This window comes from Myxocyprinus asiaticus, chromosome 5 (assembly GCF_019703515.2).
Source record: "Myxocyprinus asiaticus isolate MX2 ecotype Aquarium Trade chromosome 5, UBuf_Myxa_2, whole genome shotgun sequence".
In the NCBI taxonomy this organism is placed as follows: Eukaryota; Metazoa; Chordata; class Actinopteri; order Cypriniformes; family Catostomidae; genus Myxocyprinus; species Myxocyprinus asiaticus.
In genome coordinates this window covers 21,492,985-21,520,205 of record NC_059348.1, presented here as the reverse complement: position 1 = coordinate 21,520,205, position 27,221 = coordinate 21,492,985, and the positions used below count along the sequence as shown (strand labels likewise).

General features: G+C 38.7%; 1 protein-coding gene across 6 annotated transcripts; it reads right to left on the bottom strand.

The window, feature by feature from the left end:
- Window positions 1–300: 300 nt before the first annotated feature.
- LOC127441681 (coiled-coil domain-containing protein 18-like) lies at window positions 301–19,469 on the bottom strand. 6 transcript variants are annotated; one of them, XM_051699336.1, is made up of 19 exons: window positions 19,176–19,466; window positions 18,885–19,019; window positions 18,468–18,636; window positions 18,134–18,283; window positions 16,985–17,094; window positions 16,767–16,895; window positions 16,100–16,196; window positions 15,866–15,987; window positions 15,320–15,608; window positions 12,766–12,844; window positions 12,411–12,628; window positions 10,365–10,475; window positions 9,980–10,111; window positions 9,750–9,884; window positions 9,561–9,638; window positions 7,254–7,421; window positions 4,723–4,865; window positions 657–756; window positions 301–562 (listed from the first exon to the last, which is right to left on the bottom strand). In XM_051699336.1, the coding sequence occupies exons 2-19, from the start codon at window positions 18,983–18,985 to the stop codon at window positions 428–430; spliced, it is 2,466 nt and encodes an 821-aa protein (XP_051555296.1). In that variant the 5' UTR covers window positions 18,986–19,019; window positions 19,176–19,466; the 3' UTR covers window positions 301–427. The 6 variants fall into 6 exon arrangements, 4 of the variants coding, with proteins under 4 accessions (XP_051555296.1, XP_051555294.1, XP_051555295.1 ...); XM_051699334.1 differs by having other exon boundaries at window positions 18,885–19,006; XM_051699335.1 differs by having other exon boundaries at window positions 18,885–19,006; window positions 19,180–19,466.
- Between the last annotated feature and the right edge of the window lie 7,752 nt (window positions 19,470–27,221).

The window sequence follows — 27,221 nt, the reverse complement described above, 5'->3', positions numbered from 1 at the left end:
TGGTCACCATTCACTTGCATTGTATGGCCCAACAGAGCTGAAACATTCTTCTAAAAATCTTCATTTTTATTCTGCCAGAGAAAGTCATACACATCTGGGATGACACATGAGGGTGAGTAAATGATATATGTCCAAAATATGATTATTTCTTCAAGCAAAATATCTATAAATTATAATAAGTATACAAGACATGTTCTTGACATGTTTCTTGAGATTCATTCCAACACAGTCTCCTTGGTTAAATAATGGGTAAAAATAAATCTACTCTATAGTTCCCATCAATCACATGTCATACCTTCTCCAGCACCTCTTTCCCCTGCAGCTGCTGTGATTTCAACATCTCCAGCCTCTCTGTCAGGAACTGGACCTGCACAGAGGGCAGCAACACCTCATCAGTTCATTGCTCCGTTTACAAGCCTATCTGAAGTCATTTCCAATGACTCTCCTGCTGGTCTCTCTCTCTCAGCTCCTTCTGGCTCTTCTCCAGAGCCTCCTGTAGATATTCCAACTTCTTCTCCATCTCCAGCTTGTGTTCCTTAATGGTCGCGTCCAGCTGTCCCAGCTCAAAAGAGAACACAATGCTTCAAAAATGTACAGACAGGACAAACTGACATCTAGATGATGGAGATCTTGTACTGTGTTTAAGTGTGTGGTACCAGCTCTGCTCTCTGCTGTAGCTCCCCCTGTCTCTCTTTCAGTGCAGTGTCCAGATCCAATACCTCATAGTTCTTCTCCTCCAGTTCCCTTTGACTCTCTCTACAAAACACATACAATAATAGAAGTGATAAATTATTTATTGTTTTTAAAGCAACATGTTTAGAACAAAGTTAAAGGTGATATATGTAATTTTTTCGATGTTAAAATTTCTCCTGTTTCAGCTTAATATGCAGAATCAACTATACGTAAACCATTATTAGGTCGATTCCCCTGAAAAATGCAAACACTGTGACTCTGTGGTGCTTCAAATCATTGCTCTGTTTGTTTGAGCATCTCACAGCATCACTGGCTTAACCAATGGCAAGACTGGAGCAGGGCTAACTGTTTTTCCAACAACAGAAGACCAGGAAAATGTTTGGGAAACCTGTTTGACAACTTTCCTTATTTTGTAACATCACCTTTTACTGGTGGCCTGTTGCATTACATTGCTAAAAGCACAGATCTGCAACATAACTTGTCCAAGGACCACTGGGGCATTTATTTTATTTGGCAATTTAATTGCTCAAGTTTTCTTAAATTGGAAAAAACATGTTGAAATTTAAGAACTGAACAGTGTTTGTTGTATGGGATATGAAACTGTAGGGCTTTACCAGTTGTTTAGATCAGAGTTACTATCAGAAATAATTAATAATTATTTCTGTAGTTATTAATTAATATTTAAATTAATTAATTGGATCTAACTCATTAAAACTTCATATGGGGCTCCAGTAAATGTAGTGCGCTACGTTTGAGCAAGTTTGGTTATTAGCAATAATTAATAATTATCAAAGATAATTATTAATTATTAAAATCAATAGAACATTGATGAGAATCAATGTTAGCTTTTTAAAATCCTTTAAATCAACAATTATCAAAAATAATCGTTAACTGTTAACATCGATGAAACATTAATTAAAATTAACACTAGCTTATTGATCATTCAAATTCAATCAAAGATAATTATCAATTATCAAAAATCAATAGAATATTAATAAGGATTAACATTGACGGGGCACCACCCTGGAATCAGGGACTAATAACCAAATAGTAAAACAGTCTCAATATTAGATTGTATTCTTAGGAAAATCGACATCCGAAGAATATTGATTTTTGGGAAAAACAAAAACAAATGAATGAAGGTTTGAATCTGAGCACTGACATCCCATCAGCATGACACAGGGGTATGCAAAACAAACCAAAACACTTCTCTTTGTAATAAACAAAGTTTATTTACGCAGTAATATCAATTAATAACTAATACAATGCAGTCAGTAAACTTCCGACTTACAACTACAAACTAAACAGTGATATGATTAGATATGGAAATAAAAATAATCCTATAACACATAAGGTGTGTGTGTGTGTGTGTGTGTGTGTGTGTGTGTGAGATTAGTAAGAGAGAGAGAGATGATTAAGTGACGGCCCTAAAGCCGATTTCGCGATCGTGGGAGAGAAAACAGCTGTCAGTTTATCACTCAGAGATGCGGTGGACGGCTCGTAAACAGTCCCGCGTTATTTGACTCTTTAATGGATGAACTCAGTTGCTGTCTCACCTGTGATGGCGAAATTGCACAGCAGTCCAATCTGGTTGACCACAATACAGCAAAACATATTTGTGATAATTAATACCCTGAGTATTAATAATGAGCGGACATGGCGGTCCGTAAACTGTACAAGCAAAAACCTTGAAACACAAGAATAACACACTATAATATTCTATCTCTGCTCAGATGTAAACCTCTTACTTGAATCGCATGAGGACACAGGTAGAATGTGTTTTCCTCCATCCTTTAACTCTGACCCGGTTCCTTGAGGCTCGTGTGATGACGGGAGGCCGTTTCCTCACTCTGTCGGCGGGTGGTACGGCTGTTGATTCTCGGCGGGCTGGCGGAGAACTCAGAAATGTCGACTTGATTGAAGATGGAAGAAAAATCTTTAATCTCTTCACTTCTGTAGGCAAACGGATGAAGATGCGAATTGCTCGGCGGTCTCCTTCGGATCCGTTAGAGTGTTCGGTGGAACACAGAGTAATCTCAACTCGTCCAGTGAGATGGAGATTGTATGGCTACAGTTTCAAATCAGACGTTACTTCCTTGTGCCACGAGGTTGCACCTGAGAGCAGCAAAGAGCTACGTCTATATTCGGTGAACAAAGTCGCTGGAAGCAAATCCTGGAAGCATTTCAGAGGTATTTCAACTCCTGATGATGTCATGTTTGAGGGACGTTCTGTTGTGTGCCTCATCCAATAGGAGTTGAGAGTTCGATCCTTTAGTGAGCAAGGCTTCATGGATTTGTAGTCTGTTTTGGACTCCCTTTGTTTGATTTTGGCGTGATTTTTATCAGTATATTTTACGACTTGGAAGGTGGGGGCTTGAGTTAGGTTTTTACGACTGTGTTAGGCCTGCCTTTGTCTTCTATCTGAATACACGAGGCCCAACAAAACTGTAACATTTTGTACTTTTGTAACCCTGTTAACAAACTGACATTATTTTAAAATATAATTTTGTTAGAAGCAGTGACGTGATGAAGTACAAGCTTCAAACTGTAAGAAATCTGTGTAAAATGGGGAATACAGCACATGATGTCAAAAAAACAAAACGTGTGGAGACAGTTACAGACGGTGTGGGCTGCACATTGATATTCCCTGTGCTTATTACATGTAACATAATATTAATAGATAATAATAATATTTTAACATGTCTCAGTATTAAACTGCATTTGTAATCAGAAGGTATAGGTACAACATCTGTGCTGGGCTTGTGTTTATGGCTGTTGATAGTTTTCATTTGGTTGTTGCATGATTTTTCTAACATATGTTGATCTTTCTCATCAACAAGGCGTTTCCGTCAACAGAACTGCCGCTCACTGGATGTTTTTTGTTTTTGGCACCATTTGGAGTAAATTCTAGAGATTGTTGTGTGTGAAAATCCCAGGAGATCAGCAGTTACAGAAATACTCAAACCAGCCCATCTGGCACCAACAATCATGCCACAGTCTAAATCACTGAGATCACATTTTTTCCCCATTCTGATGGTTGATGTGAATATTAACGAATAAGCTCCTGACCCATATCTGCATGATTTTATATACTGCACTGCTGCCACACGATTGGCTGATTAGATAATCGTATGGATGATTGTTGGTATTTCTGTAACTGATCTCCTGGAATTTTCACACACACAACAGTCTCTACCATTTACTCAGAATGGTGCTAAAAACAAAAAACATCCAGTGAGGGACAGTTCTGTTGACGGACACGCCTTGTTGATGAGAGAGGTCAACAGAGAATGGTTAGACTGGTTCGAACTGACAAGTCTATGTTAACTCGGATAAATGCTCTGTACAATTGTGATGAAAATGCTATTCTGAGATGGGGGTTGGCGCTCCATGTCTGACAGCTCGACCTGACACTTACTCATCTCTGAGTTCAGCTGCCTGAAAACACACACGTACACACATACACAGTTTAACACGAGTCTATTCACAAGTACTTCTAGCAATGTCGAAATGCTGCCTCAAAATGACAACAGGTAAAAAAGAGAAAGTTCAATGAAGAGTTAACTTGACCCCTCACAAATCAAGCAATGGCAATCCTGCCAAGATTTGGCCCTTTGGTGAACAGTCAATACAGGAAGTGATCTCTTCCTCTGTGCACTATTAGCAGTATATATACAGAATGAGTGCAGCAGGAGTGGCTTTGGAAACAAATAAAGGCACTGAAGCCATAGAACAGTCATGAGACCGTCTCAAAGGACACCCTCAGGACAGGAAATATCCTACTTCTCTTGCCACTGTGTAGTGCCTAGAAAAGCCAGCATTCCAGTTCAGAACATCTCTGGCTGGATTTCTCATGTGAAGATCTGGTGTGACAAGAAAGCAGCACTGACCAAATAGGACAAAGATCAGGTGAGCCTGAACACAACGCCAGCATGCAGGTGTTTATGAACATCTCAAACAATGCAATCTTACATAATGACCCTTTTGGGAGTAGAGGTGAACACAGACTGCAATATCAGATGGTCTCACGTTATGGAGCAGGAGATTTCCGCAGCCTGTCTCTCCTTCTTCTGCACCTCCTGGGTGGCCTCCTCCACCTCTCTCTCCCTTCTCCTGAAGGCCTGAGACAAGGCTGTGCGCTCCTTCTCCAACTCTTGTTCCAACTGGGACACCTGAGGGTGATCAGTAGATGTTACGCCTCTGACTATGTATACAGATGAGAGACATCTTTCAGACAATCAATGAGATTGTGTAACCTGTTTTTGCTTTTTTTCCTCAAACTAAACTAGTTCAGTGAGCCTATACCTCAGAGCAAGATAACAGGGTGGTGCCCTGGATTTGCACATGAGACAGCACTGTTCGTGTAGAACCTATACAAAAACACATTAAGAGGCTCTGCATCATGAGACTATTGTATTATATTCATTTCTCAGATGAGACCTTCATATTATCATATGGTTCTATATGAAAGTCTTATAATCTGAGCAGGGAAGTAGAGTATTTTCAGAATATTATAGGTGTTTGTTGAATTTAAAGATGAATGACTTCAGTGCAAGTTCTTCCGTCCAAATTTTGTACTCAAAGAGAAGCTTGTCTGTGCTGGAGCAGATCATCCCAGAGACAAAGCCATCTGTATCCTGACACACATAAATGTCTCCATTATTCATTGATCAGCTGTTAATAAGGGTGACATTTAACAAATCACGCTGATCAATAGGAATAAAGAGGAAACATGTAAAATGCTCAGCCCCAAGTGAGCATATTATGTTTGATGTGGTGTTTGATCATTTAGTCATTATTAGTGATGGCATGTTTATGGTTTTAAATCAGTTGCAGTAAAAAAAAATGTAATATTGTAGTTTCCGCTAGTCAGGCTAAATTGGCTGTGTCCTCCTCATAAGTCTAACATAATTGCATTTGTGTGTGGTATGTTTTCTAATCTAGTCATACTTTGGGGAAAAACATTGTTGGAAAATGCCCCCAGAAGGCATTTTTGGAGGCATTATATTAAAGCCCGAGTCTGGTCTAAAAAAAAAAAAAAAAAAAAAAAAAAAAACTGTGATTTGACCTGACCTGAACGGTCCAAATTTGACACTGAACACTCATAGCCATTCTTACAGTTTCTCACAGACTTTGACTGTGTGCACATGCAATTTTTCTTTAGTTACAATCCCAATCCTGAAGTTACTAGGGGTGTAACGATTCACTCATCTCAGGATTTGGTTCGATTTACGATACTGAACTCACAGTTTGGTTCGGTTCACGATTCTTCGCTTCAACTAAGCCTGAATCAAGAAAAGTTAAGATTGAAAGCTTTTTTTAAAATTATTATTATATTTTAAAAGACATGTAAAACCGTTCCTTTCCTTTAAAATTAAGCTAAAAGTAATGTTCTTAAAAGTGCTAAATGATCCATCAGAGAAGTACTGGGACTAACAATCAGCCCAGAACAGGGCAGTGGTGACACCAAATGGAAATATTAGCTAATAATTCTGCTTACTGAAAATACGGAATTATGTTAGATACATACTGTATGCTGCTTACACACTGTCACTGATTACATAAATTTATAATATTTTAAACAGAAAATAATTTTTTCTAAAATATTATTACAAAAATACATATTTAATGGAAGTGCATGCTTATCCAGTTAAATAATAATAGTTTACTGATGAAATTAAATCAGACATGACATTTGACATTAGGATTATATTCCCCCATAGCATTATTATATTATATTCAGCATTATGTATAGTAGATTAATATTGCACTATCATTAAACCTTTGTAAACTTTCATTTTTTCTTGCACAGTCAGAACTGATCACTCTTGCGCTTCAAACAGACATTCAATCCCTCATGCTGAAAAGGCAAGTCTCTCTTCCGCTCTTGGTTTCGGTTTCAGCCAAACTCATCATACAGCATCTGTGGCTGCTAGTGTGAAATCATATTTTAGAGCTCCTTGTGTGCAATGAAATGATTTCCATTTGCATGCCCACGTTACATAGACGTAGGACCCCGCGCGTACTGAATAGAATAGATGTGAAAAATAAAATCCATGATCATCACGTTTTTGAACCGCGATGTATCGTGGGAGTCTTAAAAAAAACAAACATATTTAGCACTTATAAAGCACCAAAAGCAAGATGAATATCGTAAAATCTGCTTCAAGAGCATGAAATCTTGCTTCGGCGGCTGCCAAAAATTTGAAATGCAGGAAAAACCCTGCTAGTTGGTGTTAAGGATAATAATGTATAATTAGGCTCTGTTATGTTCACATGACCCCGATCAGACATGCTTCAGAGGGATATACAGATGCTAAGCGCAGCACTTTAACATTGTAACTAACGGATATTCAACAAAAATATAGGCTAAATAACTATTACATCTTATTGTTAAAAACTATCAAAGTAAGAGAAGAAATAAGAAAGGCTCCAATACAGAGGATTTAACGGCTGACAATGATCGTCTTGTAATGTATTGCTGATGCGGTGCTTTGATGGCTAAAACAGCAGCGGTGCATAAATGAACTACACTTAAAGCATTAAAGGTGTGTGTGTACCTGGCTCTGCAGCTGACTCTGGCTCTCCTCCAGCTGTGCGATGCGTGACGTGCTCTCCTGCAGCATGGTGTGCTGGTTCTTGATGGAGTGCTGCAGCTGCAGGTTCTTCCCATTGGATCTCTGATAAGCCAAACATTTCCTCTTCAGCTCCTCCTGCAGCTCTGACAGCTGATGAAAATACAACACTCAGTGACACATTAACAAACATGATTTACATACTGCCGTTCTATCAATGCTACACAGGTGGACATGAAGAGAAAATGTTATCATGAGCGTTTTGATGTTATGGCTGACTGACCGCACAGCTCTTCAGCTCCAGCTGTCCCACGTGATGTTTCCAGCAAAGCTGGTTTGTTTTCTAATATCTAACATCATTCAAACTGAATTTTATTAAGGGTGATTTTGAGTAGTTTAAAAAAAATCCATGATGGGTGACACATAATTCTTGGCGCATGACACATTGTTTTAGCTGTTTTCCTTGTCAGTGTTGGTTAGAGTGTCAGGCTCTCTCGCGGTTTGAGATGTTTGACTTCCTCCATAGCATTTTAAGGTAAAAAACTCAAACCTCAGAAGAATTCAAATGGGTCACACAAGTTTTGAGAAACCAGATTGAGCAGCACCAGTGATCACACACTCTGCGTTCCCCTGTCTGTGGAGCACAATCTGGACGCCTGCTGGACTCACGCACACTTTCATGCTTCAGAGACAGCGTGCACGACAATCACGTGAAACATAGCTGCGTGTGTGAGAGAAGCATATTTAGTGATTAGAATGAGGTGCACATTTCTTGCCACGCGGTGGCGATTTTGCACAACCGCGATACAGACGATAATCCAAAATGTACACCAGTTACCAAATTTCTACTGGTTTATAGTCTACCGGTATATCGCCCACCCCTATGACGTAAACAATATGCTTGTAAACATGATTTTAGTGTGATAAAATCACTTACTAAACTTTTCTGTGTAAAATTATAGCCAATTTTACAACTTCGCTCCCATGATGTAATGTCAACAAACCCTAAAATGACTGTAAAATTATTTAAACAACTTTACAGCTCAAATAATACACAAGTTTTAACAGATGAATTAATGTAAGTGTTTTTATAAAATTATAAGCTTCACATTTCTGTTTAAACCCTCCAAAAATTGGCCCTCATTCACTTCCATTGTAAGTGCCTCACTGTAACCTCGATTTTTACTTTTTTTTAAAGAAAAGGAGGGACAAGTCAAATAAATTTTTGTGGTAATCAACATTATGCCATAAATGTTGTCAATTGAGCTTAACTTGTCTTGAACCTGGATTTTTCCTTTAAAAAGATCCCAAGTGCCAAAATCGACAGTCGTGTTTTGAGTTTGATCATTTGTAGTATTAATAACAGTAGTAATATTTTTGTGCTTATTTGATGTTGATTACATATTATACAGGTTGTATTGTTGTTAATTTAGTTACTAAGAATATGTTTTATATGGATAAAAGACTTGTAAATAATTAGGTACTATCACTTTAAGAAAACGTATTCTTTGTTAAGTAATTGGAAACCAGCTGGTACTGAGGCTCCAGGTACATGAACTTTGTTTGTGACAAGCTGTTGAAGCACAAGTTTTTTTTTCTAGCATGCCTATTGTTTCTTTTTTTTTTCTTTTTTTTTTTTTTGTGGAAACTAGTAGACCATACAGTAAAGGTTTAATGTTGACCTCAAAGAGACTACATTGCAGGAAACCTGATGACACACACAGACTATAATCACATTTTTGTCAACAGATTTTGACCATACATTCCTCTTTAAAGATGAAAGATTGACTTTGGTTTCTATTTTCATCCCTTCGATAAACTCCACCCGCAGCAGAATCACATTGGTCTAAAATCCTGCTCCATGTAGCTACATATTAAACATTATATATGTTATGATTGGCTGTAATTTTGTTACTTCATGGCAGCATTTTGCTGACACTACTTGACACTGCTATTATTTTGTATTATATTATAATAAAGTATGCAATAGTAAAATATTTCTGTCCTAATTTCTTCACTTTCACATGTTATTTTAAGGCTCTCTAGCTAAACCCACTAGCCCTTGTTTCATATGAAGGAAGACCTGTGAGATTATGTGTATTTGAAGATTTGTTTCTTCATTCCATCATCTCCACAGAAATAGTAACCGGGCGTCTCCTCCTCTGTGCCATTGCGTGTTAATCAGATTATTATTTAAAAAAAAAAAAAATCGCGACAGGCCTACCCTGTTTGGAAGCTTCAATTCATAGAGGTGATGTGTGGACAAACCGTAAAAAAGTTTGTCAGTCTCACCTTTGAAACGGAGTTAGCAGCCTGCTCTTCAATATTTCTACGCGTTTCTTTACTGTGTTTACATTTTGCCTTGAAATCCTGTCCAAGAAACAGAGATATATTCAATGAGCTATGAACATGCAATTCATTCACTTCAACATGACTGTCACATTTCATGGGATGAGTACAAATGAATGGTTCAGATCTGACCTCAGTCAGCTGATCTATAGTGGTCTGCAGAAGAGCAGCTCTCTGTTGTGACTCCAGCTTCTCTGTTTGAAGGTCAGACACATGTTGCTCCAGCTCCCCAATTTCAGTCTGCTTCTGAACCAGAGACAACTGCAGCTGGAAAACACAATCCCACTCAGGACTTTGAGGATCTTATTTGAAATAGCGCAATATTATTCATAAGTGCATGCATATACATTTTGTGCACATACCACCTCTATTCTGTCCTCCATTTCCTTGCATTTGTGTGATTGTGCAGTCTTGGACTTGTCTATGGTTTGCTGATATTCCCTCTGTTTTTTGTTCAAGACTGACTGGTAGTGCTGAATGCGGCTGGCCTTCTCCTAATTTGCCATGGATACAAAGAACAGCATAGATTCCTATTCAGAGGTTTGTTCTTGGAATCACTTGGCCTTGTTCATGAAACATGGGCGAACGAATTTGTGTAAACCACTCGTAAAACCATTCGTGCCAAAATTGTTGCATTCAATTCAATGCACCAATTTATGTAAGAATGGATTTATGCTGGTGCTTTATAAATAAGGCGTATTGTTTGCTTTATGTGTGATATTGTGTATGTGTGTAAATACATGTTACCAAGAGCTCTTGCTCAAGCTGGCTGGCCTTTATTGCTGCCTGGGAATAAGCTGCACTCTTCTCCTGCAGTTGTTTCTCCAGTACGACGACGTGCGAGCTCTTCTTTTTTAGCTGAAAAACATTAGGTTAGGCAACAAAAGTTAGGCTGACATACTTCTAGCATATTTGAAACATTATTGTGCAATTGTAGGGCTTAAACCATGTACCAAAGAGAAATGGGTAATATATGGCTTTGTTTAGACCTGGTATTAACAGACTTTTTGGATGAAACGATCACAAATGGACAGCAGTTAACACAGGTATAAATGGGGTCCAAAATATAATGTGATCTAATAACTCAAACCCCATTTAGAGTAGAGGTAAACTGATATATATCGGTTCTACCATTTAATTGGTGCTGATAGATGCTTTTTAAAACTATAGGTTATCTGCAAAAATCCTTGCTGATAGTTGCAGATAGTTACTTTTATGCCCCTGTGTTCCTCAACAGTTAGAACATCTTGGTGCTACAGTATAATGGCACCCTATAGAGGTGAAAACACCACACTGACACCTCGTAGGGGTTTACAGTGTATAAATCTTTCATCATTCACAATATACATCCATATTTTTATCTTCAATTCAATGCACATTTTGTAAATAGTAATAAAAAACCTCATCTTGTGAGATATATATATATATATACACATACACACACACACACAATATATTTATTTGGGTATATTTTAATGTTGCAATGTCTACAGGCATGTTTTAATAATTATATATTGCCTGATCTCTACACTGCATAATGTGCATTGTGACTGAAATACATTCCAGGATCAATTTTTTAAATTACTGTTGTATTATACTAAGTATTATTGTATCATTAATTAAGTTTTATTTAACATTAGTTATTTAACATATCCAGATTCATTAACATATTAATATTATTATTAAGTAAACTTTAGCATTTGGTTACATCATATTTTGGGATTTCTCATACCTAATAAACTTACTATATAACATCCATCTCTCCCGCACGACGTACAGCGCTTCAAATAACGTTCAGCAAAAATGTATATGCGCTGTGTATGTATTTTTAACTATTTCAGATGTTATTAATCAAACAACAGGAACTCATTGCAGGGGCATTGTCCATTTGCTAACATGAATTAATGCATTAGGTATCATGAACAAACAATTAACAATATATTTTTACTGGTAGATTTTTTCACTTGTTTTGACTATAAAAACTCTGCCAGTACAGTAAGACAAAATACACGTTAAAAATACATTCTCTGAAAAACCTAAATATCTTATGCAGTGTTGTTTCTAGAACAAGATAAATCTAATTGATCTTGTTTTAAGGATTTTCAGATATTTTTACAGGAAAACAATACAAACATTATTATCAAGAATTATTATCAAAATTATGATCTAACGTGAATTTTCTTGATAAAAAAATATGATCATGCCTGGTAACGTGCATGTAAAATGGCTAGAAATAGCATTTTAGCTTAGCGTAAAACTGACAATTTACACAAGGTTTATTTCTATTTCTTCTGCTCCAAACTTACTTCAAACTTACTTCTCTGTCTGCTTGTATGAATGTAACACATCAGAAGAAAGTGTTTCACCGCTGTTCAAATGCACTTTGGATCACATCATTTATATGTATAAATGTTTTCCATCTGAAAGGACTAAATATCAAATGAAACAAATGACAATAAAATACAAAGTAATCTCTTCAGTAATCAAAATACTTTTTGAATGTAACTGTATTCTAAATACCAATTATTTAAATTGTAACTGTAGTGGAATACAGTTACTTATATTTTGTATTTTAAATGCATAATCCCATTACATGTATTTCAGTTACTCCCCAAATCTGTTAACTACAAACAAATTCCATGATTTAGCTGTCATCAGAGCTATTATTATCAGACCAGAATCATTACCTTGTAGTAACATACAAGACAAGCACATGCAATCTCACTGTATTTATAATGGAATAGAAACTGATTTTTTCCATGTTTCAGTTTGGAGATTTGATTGACCTCTCACCTCTTTCTCAAAGGAGGTGGCTTGAGTAGCTTTATCCAGGAGCTGATTGTGGAGCTGCTGGTAGTGAGAGGATCTCTCTGTGATCGAGGTCTGCAGGGAGGAGATCTCCTCCTGGGCTCTGGTCAGTCTCTCCTGCAGACCCTGAGCGGCACTGGCCTGCCGGGTCTTCTCTCGCTCAGCCATCTGCAGCACCGCCAACAGCTTCTGATAGCACTCACCTAAATTAACAAGTGAGAGGTTAGAGTAAGAGATAATCCAATAAAATTCTTCCAAACAAAAAGGAGCATGCATAAGTGAAACTGGACAGTCTCAAGAACAGTTTTAAATGACTGCCAGAAATCCCTTCATTACTCACCAGTCTTGTGTTCAATGGTGCTGGTGTATGACAGAGAAGGTAGCAGACAGGGGTTTACACACAACGCACCCTCACGATTCTGAAACACAAGTCACATCTAAGTCAATGATGTACATTGGGGTCCAAAAGTCTGAGATCTCATTAAAAATATGGGTTTTAAAATCCTATTTAAACCTGGAAAGTGTCATGATTTTGAAAAATATAAAACATAAAATTATGTGAAACTAATAAGAAATAATTAGGTCAAAACAAATTTGAGACATTGATCATGTTAACTCCCTTGTACCAAAGGTCAGATTCCCTTGCTTCCATTTAAGTACACAAGATGCTCCTTGGAGCAATCTTAAATGTTGGCATAACATGGATCATCAGGTTTTACACAAATTTGTGGTGTCCATGTAGGGCTGCACAAATAATCAAGATTACATTTACAGCTGTCACAATTAACTATTTGTGAAAAGTGTAAATTACAGCATTCCATTGACTAGTTACAAAATGTTTTTTTCCTTTTTTTAATATAAATCTCCATTTTCACTTTCACCGTCTTATTTTGTTTTTGGCGATTTGCATTCTTCGTGCATATCGCCACCTACTGGGCAGGGAGGAGAATTTATAGTAAAAATAGGACTAAATAAAATGAAAATTCTCTCATTATTCATTTACCCTGATGCCATCCCAGATGTATATGACTGTCTTTCTTCAGCAGAACACAAATTGAGATATTTAGAATAATGTTGAAGCTCTGGAGGTCCTTATAATGCATGTAAACGGATGCCATCAGGCTGCTGGCTATCTGACGGTCCAAAAGTCATATTTAGGCAGCATAAAAGTAATCCAAACGATTCCAGTGTATCAATTAATGTCTTCTGAAACAAATCGATAGGTTGGTGTAAGAAACAAATCGATAATTAAAACATTTTTAACTTTAAATCGTTGGTTCTGGCCAGCGCTGGGATGCTGTTTGAAATTAACTAACTCATGTGACATTCGTTCCTCTGTTGTATACAAAGCGCACGCTTCTGACTTCTCGCGGGAATGCGCCATTGCGCTAACGTCACTGATGCATCGACTGCTGGCAGGAAATAGCCAGCAGCCTGATAGCACCAGCTTACTTACATTATAAGGATCTACAGAGCTTCAACATTTTCTTCAAAAAATCTTAATTTGTGTTCTGCTATAGAAAGACAGTCATATACATATGGGATGGCATTAGCGTAAATGAATAATGAGAGAATTGAACTGTTCCTTTAAATATCGGTCTGTTTCTCACCCACACCTATCATATCGCTTCTGAAGATATGCATTTACCGTATTTTCCGGAAATAAAGTTGCACCTGACTATAACCGGATCAAAATCTTGTTGTTGAGAGATAAAAACACATATACAGTAAGTCGCATCTGTGTATAAGTCGCATTGACAGAGGGTGCACGCAGCAGGCATTAGCAACTGGGAGCAGCCGCCAGACTTCCCTTCAGACGCTCAGATGTCAAACGTGCTCTATGAAGATTACAGTACCTCAGAATCTACACATCGTATCACAGTGTTTTTGGGCTTGTTTTAAATGGGGGAATTTGCTTTAAATAATTGCAGTTTCACATATTCTTTTTATGTTTCATGAAAGAAATGTGACAAAACACATATGTTTATAGAATCTGTAACTATGCTGTGCACAAATACACAGCTTTTAGTCTGTGAGTAAAACAATATGCCTGTTCTATTCATTTATTAATTTTAGCACTGTCTATCTGTGGATTTTTCTAAAATTTGCAACCCTCCTTGAAATGTATTAATTATTTGGTTCAATGACTGAATGTTTTTACTACGAGTGTGATGAAACATCATTTTGTGGGCATGTGAGGAGTTGCATTTGACAGCACACTAGAGTTTGTAAGAACAATAATAACAAATACGTAACAGTTAACCACTCAGAAAAACTCTAAAAAGTATCTATAACAGATGTTTGAAGAGCAAACACCACTTTTCCCCTTTTCTCCCCAATTTGGAATGCCCAATTCCCAATGTGCTTTAAGTCCTCGTGGTGGTGTAGTGACTCGCCTCAATCTGGGTGGCGGAGGACGAATCTCAGTTGCCTCCACGTCTGAGACCGTCAATCCACGCATCTTATCACATGGCTTGTTGAGCGCATTACTGTGGAGACATAGCGCGTATGGAGGCCCACATTATTCTCCGCGGCATCCACGCACAACTCGCCACGCACCCGACCAAGAGCGAGAACCACACATTATAGCGACCGCGAGGAGGTTACCCCATGTGACTCTACCCTCCCTAACAACCATGCCAATTTGGTTGCTTAGGAGACCTGGCTGGAGTCACTCAGCACACCCTGGATTCGAACTCGCGACTCCAGGGGTGGTAGTCAGCGTCAATACTTGCTGAACTATCCAGGCCCCAAGTGGCAGAATTAATAATGCAGGATCAGGACTTCCTTCTTCATATTTGTATGTTAATACTATTGATAACTAAAAAGAAAGACAGAGACTCTGTGTGTGTGTTTGTATATATGTGTGTGTGTGTTTGTGTGTATTCCAGCACCTCTCTCAGATGTAATAAGTCTACAATGCTTTCAAGGCTGGTCAGCTCGGCTCGGTCCTGCTCTCTCTCTCTGTTTGCTTGAACCACCCTCTGCTCCTGACAGGCCGTGAGGAGACGCAGGTCCTCATTCTCTCTCCTCAGTGCCGCCACCTCCTGCAGCTGTGCCTCCTTCTCAGTCTGCTCCCTCTGCAGCTGTTTCAGCTGATCTGAGAACTGCTGCACCTGATACTGCAGCTGCACACGCTCAGCAGAGAGAGACTCAGAGCAGCCGTGAACCTCCTTCAGCTCACTGACCAGACCGGACAGAAACACCAGAGTTACAACTAATATCTTGTTTACTCTTTCCAAATAGTCTGGAAACTGTTCATGCCAATGAGAGTGCATGCTGACATTAAAGCAAGTGATTAAGTATCGGCATTGTTACTGAAACAAATTCAAATCTGTGCTATAGGCGTGGGACTGCAAGTGTTCTTCAGAATGATCATTATAACTAACAACAACACAAATCAATACAGGGTTCAGATCAGTATTTGGATTCTATCTTACGAGATGTTCTGACATAGACTCTCCTTCTCTCTCTCCAGCGCAGCACACTTCCTATCAAGCTCCTCTCTCTCCCTGTCACACTCCATTAGACTGACCTTCAGCTGATCCTCACTCTCCATAACCTTCAACAAACACACAGAACAAAAATGGTAAATAATATTTCAGCTCCTGTTTTTGAAGTCATCTGAGGAGTAAAAAGCACTTTGAGCAAATCAAAGAAAGAAGGCAGACTACCTTCATGAGCTTTTCAGACACATCTTCCTTGTAGTCCTCGAAGGCAACCGTGAGCTTCTCCGCATTTCGGAGCGCTTGGTTTCTCTGCTGCTCTGCACTGTGAAAGAAACAAATGTTTTATTGAAACACTGAATCTCTTACTAAGCTTTCTATTCTTGTTTTTTTTTTTTTTTTTATCCCCTTTTCTCCTCAATTTGGAATGCCCAATTTCCACTGCTTACTAGGTCCTCGAGGACAAGTCTCAGTTGCCTCTGCTTCTGAGACTGTCAGTCCGTGCATCTTATCACATGGCTCATTGAACATGACACCACGGAGACTCCCAGCATGTGGAGACTCATGCTACTCTCCGCGATCCACGCACAACTTACCACGCGCCCCGTTGAGAGCGCGAACCACTAATCGCGACCACAAGGAGGTTACCCCATGTGACTCTACCCTCCCTAGCAACCGGGCCAATATGGTTGCTTAGGACACCTGACTGGAGTCACTCAGCACACCCTGGATTCGAACTTGCGACTACAGGGGTAAGCTTTCTCTTCTTAAGGTTTCAATAATTTCCAGAAGATGTCTTGGCATAAAAGTACGTGCAACTGAGGTAATTAAAGTAATTACAGTGCCCTGCATGTATTAGTCAGTGCCGTCTGCATGAGTGTAACTCATTTTGTACCGTTTCCCCAGACGCGTTCTTTCTGCTAGCTCAGCTTTAACTACTCTCAGCTCATCTCTGAGCTTCTCCACCAGCCTGTTGCTCAGCATCACTGTCTGTTCACTTGCTTCCAACTTCTGCTCAGCAGCCCTGAAGAAATAAGAACATGTTGGTCCAGTTATCTGTCAGAAAATCATGCGATTCTTTGAGGATGTAAGTGGTACAGAAGATACACTTACTCTAAAGCTCTGGTTTGAGTGTTCAGTTCTGTCTCTAGACCCAAAACTTGTTCCTTCATGAGGGACACACTGGAGGTTCTGGCTCCAGCAGTAGATCCCAACACACGAATCTATAGGACAAACATCAGTTAACGATATTAACATCAGCTGTGAACAATATGTGGGTCACTGACAAATAAGTTTGTTCGTGATGATAAAAATTAGGAATCTTTTAAACCATATTTTAAAACATGTTAATCAAGTTTGCAGAAATGTAATATCAATGTTACTATTAAAACATTTTTATTTTTTTATTTAATGACTTAAAAAATGTAAAGTGGTGTAACCAAGTAAAAGGTTTTGAAATATTTCCTTGCTTCTTAATTACTTAATTTTAAACAAATGATGTAAAAAAATATTTCATACTAATATCATGGATGTTTGAGTCACCAAGTAGTCTTCTTGGGGTTACTCCATTTGACCTGAACAAAATGTTCCTTTCATAAAAAACTTCACACAGTCATTAGAGGTCAAAACGGGTCCTCTCTATGTTTTATGCTTTTTTTCATGACATGACAGCAAAATGGCAACCTGCATGTTGGTTACACCACATGACTTTGATTTGGTGTCAAAAGTTTGTAAATATTAATAATATGATTACTCCAGTCAAAACTACTTACGCCAAAAGTTTGGTTTTTCCCCGGAATTTTAGCTTTTAAAAGGACATTTTTTATTTACAGCCCCAGAAAAAAAATCTCATCATAGTAGAGGTGTTTTCAAGTAACTGTTTTTTGTGAATTGCATTTTTTATGTATTTTCAAATCATTTAAAAGATCCGGACCAATAAAATTGCATCACTTGACTCACTTCACCAACTCCTTAAATTTAAGATGAAATAAAAATAAACTGTTTCATTGACTCAAGATATATATATATATATATATATATATATATATATATATATACTACATATATATACACACACACACACAATTAGGATAAATTAGATCTACTCATATATATTTATAGTGTTATAGAATATATATATATATATATATATATATATATATATATATTCTATAACACTATAAATATATATATCTCTTCTATAACACACACAGAGAACCATGAACGGACTATTGTAACTGATCTTGAAGTGAGGAGCATTACCTTGGACTTTGAGCTGGCTAACTCAAGCTGAGTAGCTTCTAGGTCATTGATGAGCAGCTTGTTCTCCATGACCAAAGAAGAATTCTCTTGCCTGATGGAGTTGACCTTCCTCGTGAGCACAGACATCTCTGTCTCCATGTCTCTGACTGGCTACAGACGGACACAAAAACATTCATCTCAAATAGGAGTATATTCACTTTAGGGTGAACTATCCATATACAACAAGACAATAAAAAACAGCAAGCACTAAAACGGTGACAAAACAGTCCATCTATTTGCTGCGACATTCAACATACAAAAGTCTCTCTCTTCCACAGTGTCTTGTGTCTCTTACCCTGCAGTCACAAGCACATGTCCTCTGCTCTGCTGTTCTGTCAGGGAGTGGATATCCTCCAGGCTGTCCAGTATTAGGCTTCTGAAGGTCCTCTAGAGTAAGATGGCCTGGGAACGCATCCGCTCCACTCCTGTCATTATCCTCAGCAATGATGTCATTTCCTGATTGACTGAAAAGAGTGCCAAACATGAACTGTGACATAACAGACACACATCTCTGCACTCTACTGACAGGACTCAATTATTACAATTTTGCAATGTCTAAGAGAACAAGGTAAAATACAAATGAAATGGTTTTCTGTTATATAAAGTACAACTACATATAGTTATATTAATTTGATATAACAGAATATAATCAAAACAACTACAATGCATTTCAACCACACTTTAATATCCTGAGAAAGAGAATTATGTCTACCTCAATTGTTCCCCCAGTGATTGCAGGTTTTTCTCTGTTAATCGCAGCTTATTTCTCAAGGAGACCACATCTTCTACCAGCCCTCTGTTGTCTTTGAACATTGGTGATTGTTAAAACGAAACCTGTAAACAAAGGCTGAGACATATTTATCTTTTATATACGGACACCCAACTAGACAACCAGCTGAAACAACATTGCGTAATATGATTCCGTTCTCAATGAGCACCTGCATGTTGATGTTTGTCATAAATCACATGCTATGAAACACTGACTGTTTATCTATTATCATACCTGCCTTTGACTGAATGTTTGGCTTCATTGCATGCGTTCAACAGGTTGTCAAGGAACAGCCTTCAGCTCTATATCAGCTGTTTCCAGGCGTGCTAAATGTCACGATATTTCAGTACTACAGAAATCCGCTTTCTATCATTTAAACAGCGGCATTTGTGCAAACAGCGGTTTATTTCCAGTAGGTTTAGCTTAGCATCCACTCCTCTGAGACCAAAACAAACCGCGCTGCCATCGTCACGTCAGTTGATTGGCTGAGAGAGGAAAACCCGTCGCACTGGGCGGAGCTTACTTGAATATTCATGAGTTCTAAACATTTAAAATATGCTGCAAAAAATAAAAATTAAAGCAAAGTCATCAGAATTGCAAACAAAATCATATTTTCCTTGGTTATATTACTGTTTTTTGTGCTTTCTGACAATTTTGCTCATATTTTCTTTTTTTCTTAGGCTTACACTGTATTTTTCTTTGCTTTTGTTTCCAAGTTCTGCGCTTGGTTTTCCAAACTTGTAAATAGAGTTTCATGTAAATCAGGGGGCGTTTTGCATCCCTATTGGTCCACTAGTTCTTGATCGACAGCTCCTCTAGCCAATCATTCGAAAAGGGGAGGTGACGTCACTCCAATGCAACTCCGAACGGCTGCTGCTCAATATTATATTATTTGTGGTTGATGTTTACGCTGCTTGTGTTTGTTTTGAGTATTTTCTGCCAACTCTAGGAAACATTGTGTTGTCAGAGTAGGCCATTATCATAGTCCGTTAACACATGTATCGAGTTAGCAGAGTCTTTAGTTTAGGCATTATTTAAGACTTCCTTGTTTGTAGGTTATTGGCTGCATATCGAAAAAAAGAAAAAAAAACAAGGCTGGGTTGGTGTGGATGTTTGATGCATGTTTTTATTAGCTGTACCAATGTAGTCACGAGTTCAGAACCCAACTTGATCCGCTTTTCCATGTTGCTGAATGTGCCGTTATGTACCGATCCTACATTGGCATCGTTGGCACGGCTACATGTAGTTTCTTTTTCCACGATACTGCAGTGAAATCAGAAACAAGTGACCAAGCAACTTCAATAGCATTTGAAGCAAATGACTTACAGTCATACAACCAACTCCAAAGTGTGCATGTAGGTGTCAGCAATAATGCACACCTTTTAGATTTTTGATATAATAATAAAAAAAAGTCAAATTATATGTTAGCATTTCTATATTCATCAGTATTATAATAGGCCTTGGTGTCGAGGAAAAGCGGATCAAGTTGGGTTCTGAACTCGGACAACACAATGTTTCCTAGAGCTGGCAGAAAATACTCAAAACAAACACAAGCATCCTATCTATCAACCACACATAATATAATATTGAGCAGCAGCCGTCGGAGTTGCATTGGAGTGACGTCACCTCCCCTTTTCGAATGATTGGCTAGAGGAGCTGTCGATCAAGAACTAGTGGACCAATAGGGATGCAAAACGCCCCCTGATTTACATGAAACTCTATTCACAAGTTTGGAAAACCAAGCGCAGAACTTGGAAACAAAAGCAAAGAAAAATACAGTGTAAGCCTAAGAAAAAAAGAAAATATGAGCAAAATTGTCAGAAAGCACAAAAAACAGTAATATAACCAAGGAAAATATGATTTTGTTTGCAATTCTGATGACTTTATTTTTTTTTTTGCAGCAGCAGCAGCAGCAGCATATTTTAAATGTGTTTATATATTTTTGACTCATGCATGTTATTTTTTTATCTGCGCTAATTATTTTGATCTGTGCTTTTTATTTATTTTTGTGCTTATTATTTTTTTTATCTGCACTTATTTCTTGATTCACGCGAACACAATACTTTTGACGGGATTTTGATCCCATAAAAGTGGTACATTTTCAAAACTCTTAGTACTAATCTCACAACTGATCATCAAAAATGCACCTTTTTTCAAATATTTCAGCATATTTTCAATTGTTTTAGTACAATACACAAAATCACAAAGTAACTTCTTCACTAAATAAACTTCATGTGCATCTGTTCTCTTTCAGTTTAATACATGTGTATATTATTTAATCCAACTGATCTTAATGGTTAATCAATGAATCCTTTGGTGTTTCTATAGATTTTTAACTGGTCTGATTATTGTGTGTTAGTAAGATATCAACTACTGTAATTTCTACAAGAGATTTCAATCACGACCAAACCAAACATAATAAATCACTATTATTACTCATTTCTTTCACCTGGTAATCACAATTGGTTACCATATACAGTAAGTAGAACTGTATGTAGAGCATTTAATGTGCAAACATGGAGCAGAATAGACTGTAAGAGAGAGGAAACCTGCAGAGGGGTCAAAGAGGTTGACGTAGACACTGCCAAAGAGAGCCTCCTCAAGGAAGTGAACATCAGAGGGATGGAGGCAGCTTACTGGCAATTCAGCCATCATTGTTGACCATGTGGTTACAGTAACAGAGGCCTTACTTTTTGACATTATTTCCAATTTTATATGTTTTAATTTATTTCTACTGTTTCACAATGCAGCCACAGTATTGTTGTTAAAATACTTTGAATTATATGTAATATAATTATATACAGTATATTTGCATGAATGACTTTTGATGTTTTCTTTGATCATATGTTGGATAAATAAGTTTAAATATGATTTTTTATTATATATTTGATTATTTTATTCGACTAATTCACTATTTTAATTCTGTTGTTATTTACACGTCACATTTCATATTTGCAAATGGCAGATGTTTTTTGTTTTGTTTGATGGGGTTCAAGGGATAGTTCACCCAAAAATGAAAATTCTGTTATCACTTACTCTCGCTTAGAACTACTTTCGTTCCAATATATATATATATATATATATATATATTTTTTTCATGAAGCCAAAGGGTTTATCAGTAAATTTTTGGAATAACACCACTTCGTGTTGCCCGAAAAAACATGTGCTTTGATCCTGAAAGAAACCACTTCATCACACATTTCTTTGCCTAATTGCCCGTTGTGGAAGTTACATTCTGTGATTGAAGATCTTTTTAACAACTATGTATAATTACTACATTTACTGTACATGCACAACTAATCCAGATACAAGGAAATATTATTAGAGGTAAAAACATTGCTCAGTTGTTTCCAAGTCTTCACTGAATTATTGTAAGATATGATGCATTCATACAGATTTGATGCTGTGGGGTTTTGACTCAGAAGCAGATCTGTAATTAAAATTATACTTAACTGTTAATTAACTGTTTGCTTGTTATGATTTCTATGCTGATAAATCCACCACACAGGAAAAAATGTAATGGTTTATTTTAATTTATTTTGGTGAGGCAAGTGGCTTATTTTGGGCTTGTATTTCCAGACCAGGTTGCTTGTTTCTCTTGCGAGATTTGGCAACACTGCAATTGGTATTTCACCCACTCATTAGTGCAGAGTACTGTCATTCTAAAAATAACTTTATTAACCGTTCTTTTATTTTGTTCTAACCGGTTACCTTTTGGAAAGGAGACTGTGGAACTTCTGAACCGGAATGAAAAAATAATGTTTTTGCTCAGAATGAACCGAATGTCTCTGCTGCGAAATTCTGTGGGCGAAGAAAGTGCAGGCCAATGTTGAGTGCATGTGAAACCAGCAAAAATAACTGCAAAGCAGCCTCTTTTTTTATGCTAAACTTTATACTCTGGGAGTGAAGTTAAAAATAAACTCCCAATAATCCTTGCCCATTGTGAATATTCAGTGTAGCGATGTACAAAGCACCACCCACACAGAGGTTACTGCCAAACCAAGCAACCTCCTACTAGTAAACATGGCGAATTTGCATGTCAAAGTTCACCAAACTTGAACACCACGCAAAATCTGCAAGGGGAAATTCTTTGCCACCGGAAGTCACATGAATTTCGTTGTGCAAAGTTAAATGTGACTGCTCCTAAAGGGGTGGTCACACTACACTTTGCGCTCCATTCACTGCCATTCAAACACATCCGAACGGAAACGCAGCCTCATGCGAAATTTTCGTACTATGCTGCGTACCAATCGCGAATACATAGGATGACAGTTTGACTGCCCCTTAGGCTAACACTTTGCCCAACATATTTTGTTTCATAGAATATAAAAATATAAGGGTGAGTAAATCTTTTTTGGGTTAACTATCCTTTTAAGGTTTGTAAACAAATTTTGGGGAAAAATAAATCTGGCTGTTATGACATCTCTTTTTGCTTGACCCTTTGCTGAAATCTCCAAAATGGTTGGTCAATATTATGATCAAAGAAAATATTTAAAATCAGCAGTAAAATCTGTCACCAACGGCATCACAAATTGTGCTTCTTTAGCTTGGATCACACTAAAAACTGTATTTTTCAGGCTGGTCCAGCTAATGTGCATGTGCGTTCTCGAGTTGACTGACAGGCTTTGTCTGTATTTGAAAGGCGACTGGCTCTTTTACCTTTAAGTCGGGACTTCCTGTTCTACATCTGCCATATTGGGTGTTCCAATTTCTCTCGATACATCATGATGGCGCCGCGGATGGTCGCCTCGGTGTGGAGCGCTCCTATTGTTTTGTTGTTTTTGTTTGTTTGTCCTGTGTTTAGTAATCTTTTTCCTGTCAGTTTTACCAGAGACGAACTGCTGAACATTCAACAGCTTATACCAGACAGTCTTTTCCCAGTTTTTGAATATTCAGACGTTTTGCTAGACATTTTAGTTGGAGGCGCAGTTCTGTTGTTCAGGAGACGCAGGCGAGGAAGAAGAGCCAGTGCGCTAGTCAAACTCCGTCGGCGGGGTTTTCGAACAATGCTGCCGAGCATTCATCTTGCGAATCTCCGCTCTCTTCCTAACAAAATGAACGAACTACATCTCCTCACCCAGTACAAACAAGGACTTTTTAACCTCTGCTGCCTTGTGCTTCACAGAAACCTGGCTGAGTGAAGCCATTCCGGACAGTGCGTTACATCTGCCGGGCTTTCAGCTGTTCAGAGCGGATCGCATTGCGGAGTTAACGGGGAAAACGAGAGGCGGTGGAACATGCTTTTACATCAATGAAAGTTGGTGTACAGATGTAACAACGTTAAAGAGGATGTGCTGTCCTAATTTGGAAGCGCGCTTTATTAACTGTAAGCCTTTCTACTCGCCGCGGAAGTTTTCATCGTTTATTCTGGTGTGTAACGTGTGTTTGAATGCGGCGCTGCAACAGCTGGCTGATCGAATCACAGACACGGAACAACAATACCCGGACTCAGTTATTATTATTCTTGGGGATTTTAACAAAGGAAATCTCACACGTGAACTGCCCAAATACAAACAGCACATTACATGCCCCACCAGAGACAGGAACATACTGGATCATTGCTACACAATAATAAAGGATGCATATCGCTCTGTCCCTAGAGCAGCTTTGGGACTCTCTGATCATTGTCTGGTTCATCTTCTTACAACCTACAGACAGAAATTAAAATCAACCAAGCCAGTAGTAAGGACTGTAAAGAGATGGACCAGTGAAGCAGAGCGGGAACTACAAGCCTGCTTCGATTGCATGGATTGGAGTGTTTTTGAGGCTGCAGCCACAGACCTGGACGAGCTCACAGATACTGTTACATCATATATCAATTTCTGTGAGGATATGTGCATTCCTACTAGGACTTAAAGTTCAACAACGACAAACCGTGGTTTACAGCAGAGCTCAGGCAGCTTCGTCAGGCCAAAGAGGATGCTTACAGGGGTGGTGATAAAGTCTTGTACAATCAGGCCAGGAACACACTGAATAAGGAAATCAGAGTGGCTAAAAGAAGCTGAAAAAAAAAAACAAGTTTTCAGCTAACGACCCTGCATCAATGTGGAGTGGCATGAAACAACTCACAAATTACAGGACTCCAACCCCCAACCCTGTAGGGAACCAACAACTGGCTGACGACCTGAATGTGTTATACTGCAGATCTGAAAGGCCCAATCTCACAACCCACACCCACTCTGACCTTCACTTCACACAAACACAACACCTCCTGCAACCCTCCTCCTCCCCCCTCCTGCTACTCAACCTGCACTTAAGATCTGTGAAGATGATGTGAGCCGCGTCTTTCGGAAACAAATGATGAGGAAAGCTTCAGGCTCAGATGGCGTCTCAACAGTGTGTCTTCGATCCTGTGCTAACCAGCTGGCCCCCATCTTCACACAGATCTTCAAAAGATCACTGGAGCAGTGTGAAGTCCCATGCTGCTTCAGTCAATCATTATTCCTGTCCCAAAGAAACCAAAAATCACAGGACTTAATGACTACAGACCTGTTGCCCTGACGTCTGTGGTCATGAAGTCATTTGAGAGACTAGTGTTGGCCCACCTGAAGAACATCACTGGACATTTTCTAGATCCCCTTAAATTTGCTTATCGAGCAAACAGGTCTGTGGATGATGCAGTCAACATGGGATTGCATCATATCCTGCAACATCTGGACAGACCAGGGACATATGCAAGGATCCTTTTTGTGGACTTCAGTTCGGCTTTCAACACCATCATCCCAGCTATTCTCTGGACTAAATTACACCAACTCTCTGTTCCCACATCTATCTGTCAGTGGATTACCAGCTTTTGATGGACAGGCAGCAGCTTGTGAGACAGGGGAAATTAACTTCTAGCACCTATACAATCAGCACTGATGCCCCCCCCCCCCCCCACCCCACTACTCTTCTCCCTCTACAACAATGACTGCATCGTCAAGGACCCCTCTGTCAAGCTCCTGAAGTTTGCAGACGACACCACTGTCATCGGCCTCATCTGAGATGACGATGAGTCTGCATACAGAAGGGAGGTTGAACAGGTGCAGTCAAAACAACCTTGAGCTGAACGGTGGAGATGATTGTGGACTTTAGGAGGAACACTCCAACCCTGACCCCCCCCTCACCATTCTAAACAGCACTGTGGCAGCAGTGGAGTCATTCAGGTTCCTGGGCACTACCATCTCACAGGACCTGAAGTGGGAGACACACATTGACTCCATTGTGAAAAAGGCCCAGCAGAGGTTGTGCTTCCTTCGCCAGCTGAGGAAATTCAACCTGCCACAGGTGCTGCTGATACAGTTCTACTCAGCGGTCACTGAGTCTGTCCTCTGCACTTCAGTAACTGTCTGGTTTGGTTCAGCTACGAAATCAGACATACAAAACTTGTAGAAGACTACAAAGGCCAATTCGGACTGCTGAGAGGATTATTAATTGCTCCCCCTTCAAGAACTATACACTTCCAGAGTGAGGAAAAAGGCTGGAAAAATCACTCTGAACCCCACTCACCCTGCCCATTACCTTTTTGAACTGTTGCCTTCTGGCCGACGCTTCAGAGCTCTGAGCACCAGAACCGTCAGGCACAGGGACAGTTTTTTCCCTCAGGCTATCCATCTCATGAACAGTTAAATTGCCCCATTGAGCAATAACTATGTACAATACACAGTTTAGTCTTTTTTTATATTTATCCAACACATCCAACCTCTTCTGCCATTTCATTGCAAAAAAAAAACAAAAAAAAAAAAAAACATTTGCACTGTACATAACAGATAACAGATTTGTATTAGATTGCACTACGTATGTATATGTATGTATGTACGTCTGTACGTATGTGTATAGTAATATATAATATTTTTTATTATTATCTGTCTTGCTGCTGTTTTTGTATTGTTGTACACTGGAAGCTCCGGTCACCAAAACAAATTCCTTGTATGTGTATGCATACTTGGTAAGTGCTCCGTCTCAGGCTAACTAGTCTCTGGCCGTTGGCATCATTTTCCACTTTCTAGCAAATAATTTAGTAATACAGTACTAATAATTTGAGGCCAACCACCAATTTCATTTTAGTAAAACTAACTACCACTGCAAGTGGTCATTTAGTAGACCCCTTTTATTCAAAGTGACTTAGTTCACATTTTACAGAGACAATCCCCTTAGACTTGGAGTAACCTGGGGTAAAGCACCTCACTAAAGGGCATGGTGGTGACAGATCAGAGCTCAAACCTGTAACCTTCCATCTATCGGCCTTGAGCTTCAGCCACTATGCCACACCACCACTAGACTGGATGCAAAATGTTTCTG